The following is a 10,460-nucleotide window of genomic DNA, read 5'->3' as shown; positions in this document are numbered from 1 at the left end:
TTAGATTTTTTTGGGGGGATCAAACTGTAACACCGTGTGTCCCAACCCGACACGACGCGATAAAAAGTATCTTTTCCATGTAGTTTTTGTCCTAACCACCCGCGACACGTGACAATAAGCGACATGGGATTCTATTTTAGAAATGGTTTTTATTTTCTGCGACGTTGCGGCAGGAACAGCATACAAAATATGACAGTGATAATCTCAGGTAATGATTAAGCTATGTACTTTATTCAATGTTAAATGTGTCTAATGCGAGTTTGAATATTATTTTGTGTGATCTTTATAGCCATAGTGAAAGCGGTTTTATTGTATTTTGTTGCGTCGCGCCGCACCACTCGCATCCGGTGTAGACACAATGTAAGTTAATGTCGCTTTCTGATGCTGCGTTTGAATTTTCATGCCACATTATTTTAAATTAGCGCGGGCCAAACATATTTCTCTCACGGGCCGCCTATTGAGGAATCCTGCTCTAAACTATTGGGGACCCTTTTACATTACTATAAGCTTACAATTAACAACAGAGCCCAAACTTAAATTCAATTACTATTTATTTTTTAAATATAATAATCAACCCTCAACTTAAAAAAAGTATGCAAACATGTAAGTTGCACATAATGCAGTTTTTAAACTTCTAAATTATACAATTTCTATTTGTTGTTGAAATATATTCAGTTACACAGTGGCTGTCGTAACTTGTTTCTTAACAGATTTATTTGAGCATACATTAAGACATCACTAACAGGTAAAGTAAAATATAATAAGTATATAGTCTAATATTTCACAAAATTATCTTCTCTAGACTACATTTCTCTAGCGAACTAACTAGCTGCAGACGCTGATGACTTGCCTGAGGTAAATGAAATGCTACGTGACATTTTGTTTTGACGTCTTTCCATGGTTGAAACACTGATTGAGCGATTGAGGCATGAGATGTTCATTCATGTTTATTTTGTGTTAATACTAGCAGTAAAGAGGAAGGAATGATCGCGCTTGTGCTCCGTGCTGCAGTTTGAACTGAGGCGTTTATACAGCGTTCTGTCACACTATCAAAGAGCGGCAAAACAGCATTTATTGTTTGAATTTCCTGGAAAAAATTTACATAATTTGTAAGACGATACTTTGTTTCTTATCAAAAGTAACATAAAACTGGAAGTTTCCAATGAAGTTCCACTCGAGCGTTGGTTAAAACAATGCTGTATTTGTTCGGTACACATGCGCACTGAACGTTACACCCCTTATATATTATATTTTAAAATTCATATTTATATTATTGTTATTGGAAAATAATATATTAAAATATACATTAAAATATATTTAAATATATTATTATACAATAACAGTCCTTTATAATAACAACTGTAAAAGAGTTGTATTTTGTTTTACAACAGTAGTTGTATTTTGTGATAAGCAAACCCAGACTGTTTCAATTACATCATACATAATTTTTTACGTAATGCGTAGTTTATTCTTTGTCCTCTGAAACCTTGATCACCGTTGCGCTCCATTACACAAACAAGATGGATGAGAAACAAATATGCTCTGAGGGAGGAAAAAACGTCATATTTTATGAACATTGCACACTAAGGTTTATAAATGAGGGTCTTAACTCTCCATAAATGTGCACACAGTTTGCCTTTGATTGAACAAATATATGTGCTATAATAAGGAGGGTCATCATCCTCCAGATGAAACCGATCTCTTGAGTCTGTGCACGCTTCTTTTCGTGTGCCCGTGTGCGTGCCGGCTTGATTAAATCTGTGAATAATGAAGCGTTTTCCTTTAATCGTCGAGACAAATTGCATTTATTGAAGCTCTGAGGTTCCTCGAACTCAACAGCAGCCTGTAATCAGTGTTATCAGCCCTCTTAGCCACTGCCTGATTCATTGGGATTAAATGAGCGTAGACCAGCTAATCGAGTAACTTCCAGACCCCTGAATCCTCATCTAACGTTTCAGGGCACAAGATAATGTCTGCAACATATGCTTGAGTGAATGTGTTAAACTCTATTCTCCTGAAATAAAGAGTACATGAATTGAATAGGTTCCATGTTTTTGAAGTTCTCTATACCAGATCTGGCTTTTGTTAGGTGTGTTATTAATAGAGTGTGTGTTCCGTTTAGGACCCAAAAGAGAGGCTGGGATGCCAAGTTCAGACCGGATTCACAGACATCAAGTCTCATACGTTCTTCAGAAGCATAGACTGGGACCAGGTAGGCAAACGTGGCTTTTTGTCACTTTTTAATATATGGAAACCATAAAAGGTCTATAACACAGCCCCACATCTTGAAACAAAAAATGCTAATTTGCAAAAAAGACCTAATATCATTTAATTGATGGTGCTGAGTTCAATCAAATCTTTACATCATTTCCATTTTTTTTCACACAAAAAAAGAATATTTTTCAAATGATATATATGTATCAGCTTTAATGCACTTGTCAAAATAACAAAAGCTGTCAAATGCAAAAAGCTTAGGTTTTAATGACAAAAGCAAGTATTCAAAATATCATTGAACTTAAAATCTGCACAGGAGTGGAAATCAGGATCAGACATAAAATAATGTCTTCAGAGTCATACATGTGAAAATCAGCTGCGAACAAATAGTTGTAGTCTGGCTCAAAGGAGATAGGATTCATGTTTTTGTGTCAGTTTTTCTGGTGATTAAAGTATAATACAAAACGTAGTACCTTATAAATGGTTCTCAGAAGCAAAAAACATATTTAGAGACTTATGTTAGCAATAATGTCATTTGCTTGGCTGGATCTGATATTTTTTACTTTTTTTCTTCCTTAAAATCAGTGTCATCAAACATAGTGTCAGTCTTTTTACAGCATGAAAGTTTGAAGGGGTTTTTTTTCTTTAAAATAAACATAGCTATTAAGGAGATTCAAGATGATCTGGTTTAAAGTATTGACTCAATTAAGAAGTTACTATGAACAGGAGTAGAAAATACTAGTTTTTTTTAGAATATTTAAGCCAGGATTACAGCGGCTCTTTCAAAGTTGTTTATGAAGTACACTGTGGGAAGAGAGGATGTAGTGTGTGGCCATTGATAGTTGGGCGTTATCCTCCGTACCAGCAGCAGAAATGAAAGAGAATATCAAATGAGATTCAGCCTTTGCTGAAGTGGCACAAGGTTTAAGGGGGGATGTTAATTGGTCTGGTATAAATGATGCACACAATGCTGAATCATGAAAGTCAGTGAGAGAGCATACAATATTCAGGAGCTGCAGAAAGCGGTGTGTGTGAGTGTGTAATGAGTGTATTAGTATGTGTAAGAGAACTTTGGATGCAATGCGGAGAGGTAGACATAAACAGATAGGTAGACAGAGAGATAAAGAGGGAATAAGTTTAGTTAATAGACTTTTGGTCAGGCTGTCATATATAGTCTCGCACAGAATCTGCACCTGTTGAATTCCGAAAGAGTATTTAGAAATTTCCATAGAATTTACACTCCTATCATTCATAGAATCCTCATGTTCTTTAAACATTTATGTAAAAAATAGAATTATTTAGGGAAAATAGGTAATTACTTTTCAAAAACTTGGATCTTTCACAGCTTCTTTTTAGGCATATTACAATTTTTTTTTGTTAACATGATATTAAAATTGATGCGTGCATGTTATTCCAAAGGGAAAAAATGCTTGACTTTGTTATATTTTAACACGTGGATCCATTCTGGTCTGTAACGCTTACGTTTCATGATTCAGTCTGTTTTTAATGGATAAAATCAAGTTCTGCCTAAATCTCAAGTTACAGAAGTCAAATGAATTGTTTCATGCTGATTGTGAAGCTGTTGAGGCTGCATATTAGGGGGTTTTGACCCACCTAAATAAGGCCTGAACCCATGAACCCTTTGAATATGTCTCAACAGGGGTTTCAGGTAGTTCAGATAAAAAAAAGTTGATAAAACACAAACACTTTTGTCACTTTATTATAGATTTATAGATCACAAATGTTACACAATATGTAGGTTTTGTTTAAAAAAAGGCCTGAAATGGAAACGAGCCATATCTATTTTCTAAATGCAGGTTATTGATGAATGATTCAATGATTCATCCATGTATATGCTTAATTTAAAAAAAAAAAAAATTTACTGTAGAATTTTTACCTTTCTGCATTTTTCTTTTCTTTTCTATAATTCATTTTATTCAGACATATATCACAACATAAAAGAAAATATATCACTACCTGTGTTACATTGTGATATTTTACATATAAACATTTATGTAAAAAATAGAATTATTTAGGTAAAATAGGTAATTACTTTTCAAAAACTTGAATCTTTCACAGCTTCTTTTTAGGCATATTACAATTTTTTTTTGTTAACATGATATTAAAATTGATGCGTGCATGTTATTCCAAAGGGAAAAAATGCTTGACTTTGTTATATTTTAACACGTGGATCCATTCTGGTCTGTAACGCTTACGTTTCATGATTCAGTCTGTTTTTAATGGATAAAATCAAGTTCTGCCTAAATCTCAAGTTACAGAAGTCAAATGAATTGTTTCATGCTGATTGTAAAGCTGTTGAGGCTGCATATTAGGGGGTTTTGACCCACCTAAATAAGGCCTGAACCCATGAACCCTTTGAATATGTCTCAACAGGGGTTTCAGGTAGTTCAGATAAAAAAAAGTTGATAAAACACAAACACTTTTGTCACTTTATTATAGATTTATAGATCACAAATGTTACACAATATGTAGGTTTTGTTTAAAAAAAGGCCTGAAATGGAAACGAGCCATATCTGTTTTCTAAATGCAGGTTATTGATGAATGATTCAATGATTCATCCATGTATATGCTTAATTTAAAAAAAAAAAAATTTTACTGTAGAATTTTTACCTTTCTGCATTTTTCTTTTCTTTTCTATAATTCATTTTATTCAGACATATATCACAACATAAAAGAAAATATATCACTACCTGTGTTACATTGTGATATTTTACATATGTCTTATCTTCGAAATCAGCACAGAGAGTGTGAAAACAGCATGCAGAAGATTCAAAACCGCAGAGACAGCAAAGTAGCCTTTTTGTCCACTATATCATCTCATACTTGCCTCAGAGGCTCTGTACTTGTACTGTACATCTTCACATAACTGAGTCTTCAGCCAGGCGTTCAGCTGCGATCTGTCGTGTTTTATTAGCTGTAATTGCGGTTATTGTTGGCTGGTCGTGTCCATCGTGTGTTTCCATGAAGGTCGGCATCGTGGAAAGGAAATTATACGCTCTAGAGTTCCGTCACTAACGTGCCATGCTTAAGTTGCTGGGATTTTCCGCCACTTTACTAGTGCAATGGATGAGTTTGGACACACAGACGCACACACACACACACGTAGCCGCTGTTCTATACGTGGAATCAACCCCCTGAGCTCCTCTAATGAACAGGGTTGTGCTACACTTGTTGTTAATTGCTCATGAATGAATGAAGACATTGATTTGATGCTCAACTGAAAGCGCGTAGCCTGTCTAAACGATTACCACGTCTACCCTGATATACACGTTTCAAGTGGATATTTTCGCTGCAGTTCTTGTATAAGAGTTTCTTTGCAGCATGATATTTCTTTCAGCTTGACCTTTTCAGTAGAAGCTATAATTGCCATTCCAGAAATATTTCTTTTGATGATTGATTGTACACGTGTGTGTCTGGCACCTGCCTGTGATGAGTGATCATTTGTCTTTCAGCTTTACCAGATGTAAAAGAAGTTTCTTTAACATACTAATACACACACATGGGTGTTTCTTGAAATATACTATTAACACACACACACACACACACAAACACAGTTTGTCCTCTAGCAATGTTCTGCAGTAGATGTACATGTATCATAGGAGAATTGTAATTTTTCTGAACCTACACATTTCAAGTTATGTATTTTATTTACCTTCTGTGGTGAAAATCATATTTTGGTATTTTAATAAAATAGACAATTAATTTGTCTTGCTAAGGATAGTTTTAATAGCTAGCATTTTATGTATCCTACATTCTATGATATTTTTTTTACATTTTGTTTGCACAATTTGACAAAATCACAGCATAACTGGATATGACAAGCAATAAAATATTCTATATCTTAATTTTTCTTTATCATGTCATTTTATATCTAATATGCTTAACTAACACTCCTTGGTATCTGGTACTATCTAATATGCTTAACTATCTGGTAACCAAGACAGTTGACAGCAGTAATTACAATTACAATTACAAAAATTATATTTTTACAGATTCAAAATCACAATATTTATTAAAATATTTATTATTAAAGTTCAGTCATTATTATTACTCATTTTATTAAATAATTTAGGTATATAGTTTATTTAAATTTGTTAATTATTAATAAAGTTTGAGTTTATTTAACTTAATGTTATTGTTTAAAGAAAATGGTAAGTAATACTTTTATGGATTTTTATGTTTTAGGATTAAAAGATTATGTTAATGCTTTATATTAATATAATATTAATTATATAATCATTAAACAAAAATAAAACTATTTTTATATAAAACTTTTTTTTTTTTTTTTTTTTTTACAAAAAAAGCTATTTATTTTAAACTACTTTTCAAAGGATGAAGGAAAGTTTCCAAGACCGTTTTAATGTGACCTTCGTAAAACAAAAAGCAGAGAAAAAAAGTTCAAATCTTTCAGTGTCGATTAAAAATAAGGTGACATAAAAGTGCCTGTCATTGAAGTATCACCTATAGCTTAATATTTTATGAAGCATGTTGTGACTATTTTGAAAACGTTATGGCAGAGAGGAAGAAGGTGGAAATAGGAAAAACAGAAAAAGTCACGGAGTGAAGATTAGTGCAATGAGAGAAGCTTCAGTGTTCCTTTAGGGTCGGGAACCTATGGCTCGCGAGCCACCTGGCTCTTTGACAAAAATCATGTGGCTCGCCAGATCTCTCACCCTTTACCAACAAATGATCTATTACAAAAATTATACATCACTAGAGATCAGCAATTCATTGGTTGTAGAGACTACATAAGCTGATAAAAGGTTTAAAATAATAATACATTTTTTTGTACCGAAAAGTGCGCGTTCAGTGCTGTTCGCGAGAGTCACCACAGCAAACTGATAAAGTAGAGCTAATAAACTCAGATTCAAGCTGCTATGTAGCTTGTTTGTGGTAATAGCGAAAAGAAAGATTTTTTTTAAACAGCAGAAAAAGTGTAAAAGTATGTAATAAAGTGACAAAACTGAAACATATACTATGTTTTATAGAAGATGGTGTTCTCCTGTGCCAAGAGCCAGTATGAAACATTTAGCCGGTTACTTTCACTTTTTCCGCGCAGCTTTCAGCGGGTGGGACTGTTAGCGTTATTAATAAAGGAACATGAATGAATGAGACCGTAAAGAGCGGGACATTCTTGAAGGCAGACAGTATTAAAAACTCAAAGCCGCGAAACGGAACTTAATCCGCTTCTGACTGCATGTTTTCGACGCGCGAGGTCCGAGTGGAACACGGAGAAGCATAGACGTCTTTGGTGGCGCGCCTAAAACGGTCAAAACATGGATATATATATATATATATATATTATATATATGCTCTTTTGGAAAAATGCATTAACCAAAAATAAAAAAATTGGCTCTTTGGTCAAAAAAGGTTCCCGACCCCTGATTTAGACAGTGAGAAACAGAGGGGGTGAAAGAGTGGGAGAGCGAGGCCGATTGTGACAGTGTGAGGCAGATTGCAAAAGATAGAGTGAGAAAGGCTTGAATGAGGAGAGGGAAATGATTTTAGACAGCGAGAGACAAAGTGGGAGAGAGTGAGAAAAGGAGAGAGAGACGAATGAGAAGAGGGAGGTGGACTGAGACGGTGAGAGACAAAGTGATAGAGAGCGAGCTGAATGAGAAAGCAGGGGGTAGACTGAGAGAGTGGGAGAGAGACAGAATGGTACGGCTGGTGTAAAAGCTTCTCTCCGCTCAGACAGACCCTCTTCACACCGTCTGCAGTGTGGGCCCTGGAGGGGAGACGCAGCACAACTCTCACTCTCTGTGACGGCAGCTTGTAAAGACAGATTTAGCAGGGGAGGCTGCACAGGAAGTCCGCATCTGAGATCAGTCCTGAGACCCAAGAGGCTAGTTTTGGAACTGGTGCATGTAGATCCTCAAGTGGGGAGAAATTGGTAACAATTTTGAATTTGGAAACTCATTCGACAGCAAAACAGTATAATGTGGTCTAAAAGCCTGCGACCACTTTGAAAGTGTGTGATTTAAGACTTGAAATGTTTTAAAAGAAACACTGATACAAAGAAAAACATTACATTTGAATGTTTTTTCTAATCTGATGTTGTAGTTACAACATCTGCCAGTCTGGCTAACCGGACTATGCTAACCATCTGAATAATCACTTGATAAAACTACACTCAGACATCACGAGTCAAGTTTAGAACCTGACATGGAGTCAGTCTCACTCGTCACAAATGGAAATCAGAGGGTCCTCGGCTCATGTCCATGTGAACAATAAGAGGACAATTAGCTTGAGTCTTAATCAAGTGGAAAAAAAGGAAATACTAAAGACGTCATGGGCTATTTGAGATCGTGTGAGAGCATGATGAACGCATTAACATGCTTTACGCCTCATAGTCTCTGGATCAGTGTGAGTAACAGAGCAATTGTGGTTATATAAACAAAGAATTACTGCATCTTCTACATTGTGTATATATATATATATATATATAAATTACTACCTTACTGTCTTTACAACACACTAATAAACACTGTCTTAAACACTAATAATATTGTAACACTTAAAAATCTTTAAATCGACACAAAATATCTTTTTTTCACATTATAATTCATAAATTCAGTGTAATGCATAAAGTCATAAATTATGGATAAATTCACTTGTAGCATTAAAAACTAATGATTTTTAATATATTTAGATAAAATGTATAGATTTATACAGTGTTTTGTATTTGTGTGTGTGTGTGTGTGTGTGTGTGTGTGTATGTATATGTAAATATATATAAGTAACACATTGAATTAAGCATGTAGATTTGAAGTAGAAAAACTGAAATTGTATTGTCTTGTAAAACATACTCCGGTAATCCTTGTTTTATTTACAACTTTGAAAAAAAATGTACAGTGTAGCTAATCCTATTGTTTGTGGATTTCCTGTTTTTCTTATCCACAGCTGCAGTTAAATCGATGTCTTTTCTAATGTTGATGGAAAGACGCAACTGTAAATCAGAGTCATTGTTTGATCTTAAAAGATTAAGTCTTAAAAGCATTTGATCCAAATTGGCTCAATTAAATGAATCATTGTAATTCAAAAACTTGGTTTGCTTTTTTTAAGTGGTGAATAGAAAGAAACATGCTTTTCTTTTTTTATTCTAGAACACAGTCAGAACAGCCGTGACATGCTGTCATGGGGATCAGACAATGAATGTGCACGCCTGTGGGATTTTGATTTCAGCCAGCTTTGCCACTGCTGTTGTATGAATGTATTAATAATAATTATCCATTCCTGTGACAGCAGATATCTGTGTATGTGTGAGAGAAGGCTAGTTTGAACACTGTTTTTCTTTTGCTCTCTACTGGAACATACTTGAGAAAATTTTTTTTAAAAATATGTTATTTATTAAAGATGTCTTTCACATGACCACAGATGGTCTTTAAGTGATAGGTCACCCACAAAATGTAAATTCTGCCAATATATACTCAACCTCATGTCATTCCAAACATTGTTTTTTTCACAAAAGTATTTATGAATGAATGAATGATTGAATGAATGAATGAATGAATGAATGATTGAATGAATGAATGAATATTGTATGGCCAAAACCTTTTTCAAAATATTTTATTTTAGTTTGAACACTGTTTTTCTTTTGCTCTCCACTGGAAACATACTTGGGGGAAAAAATGTTAAAAATGTAATTTATTTATTAAAGATGTCTTTCACATGACCACAGATGGTCTTTAAGTGATAGGTCACCCACAAAATGTAAATTCTGCCAATATATACTCAACCTCATGTCATTCCAAACATTGTTTTTTTCACAAAAGTATTTATGAATGAATGAATGAATGAATGAATGAATGAATGAATGAATGATTGAATGAATGAATGAATGAATATTGTATGGCCAAAACCTTTTTCAAAATATTTTATTTTGTGTTCTACAGGGAAACAAAATACTCAGTACTACTCACAGATACACAAATACAGATCTGGAAAAACATGGTGACAGAATTTTACTTTTTAGGTGGTCTATACCAATGTTTCCCAACCGGGGTGCCCCGGCACCCTGGGGTGCCGTCTGTCGAGAGCAGGGGTGCCGTGGGTGCCGTCTGTCGAGAGCAGGGGTGCCGTGGGTGCCGTCTGTCGAGAGCAGGGGTCCGTGTAAAAAAATCATTTTTTAATATTTTTAAATTGCTAAAATGTTCAAAAAAGCATCTATTATATAATATCCATTTCTGATGTCGCCAATAATTAGAGATGCACCGAAATTTCGG

General features: G+C 34.5%; 1 protein-coding gene across 3 annotated transcripts in view; it reads left to right on the top strand.

The window, feature by feature from the left end:
- Positions 1–10,460, top strand: part of LOC107710919 (protein kinase C zeta type-like) — a 117,258-nt gene that overhangs the window by 97,382 nt on the left and 9,416 nt on the right. For all 3 annotated transcript variants that reach the window (XM_016515796.1, XM_016515797.1, XM_016515798.1), the window contains one exon: positions 2,123–2,212. In XM_016515796.1, the coding sequence (XP_016371282.1) occupies positions 2,123–2,212 (90 nt within the window). The remainder of the gene's footprint in view (positions 1–2,122; positions 2,213–10,460) is intronic.

Source organism: Sinocyclocheilus rhinocerous, unplaced genomic scaffold (assembly GCF_001515625.1).
Source record: "Sinocyclocheilus rhinocerous isolate Xijiao unplaced genomic scaffold, SAMN03320098_v1.1 scaffold327, whole genome shotgun sequence".
NCBI classification, from domain to species: domain Eukaryota; kingdom Metazoa; phylum Chordata; class Actinopteri; order Cypriniformes; family Cyprinidae; genus Sinocyclocheilus; species Sinocyclocheilus rhinocerous.
Note: the sequence above shows the minus strand (reverse complement) of the source record. Positions and strands in the feature narration are given on the sequence as shown.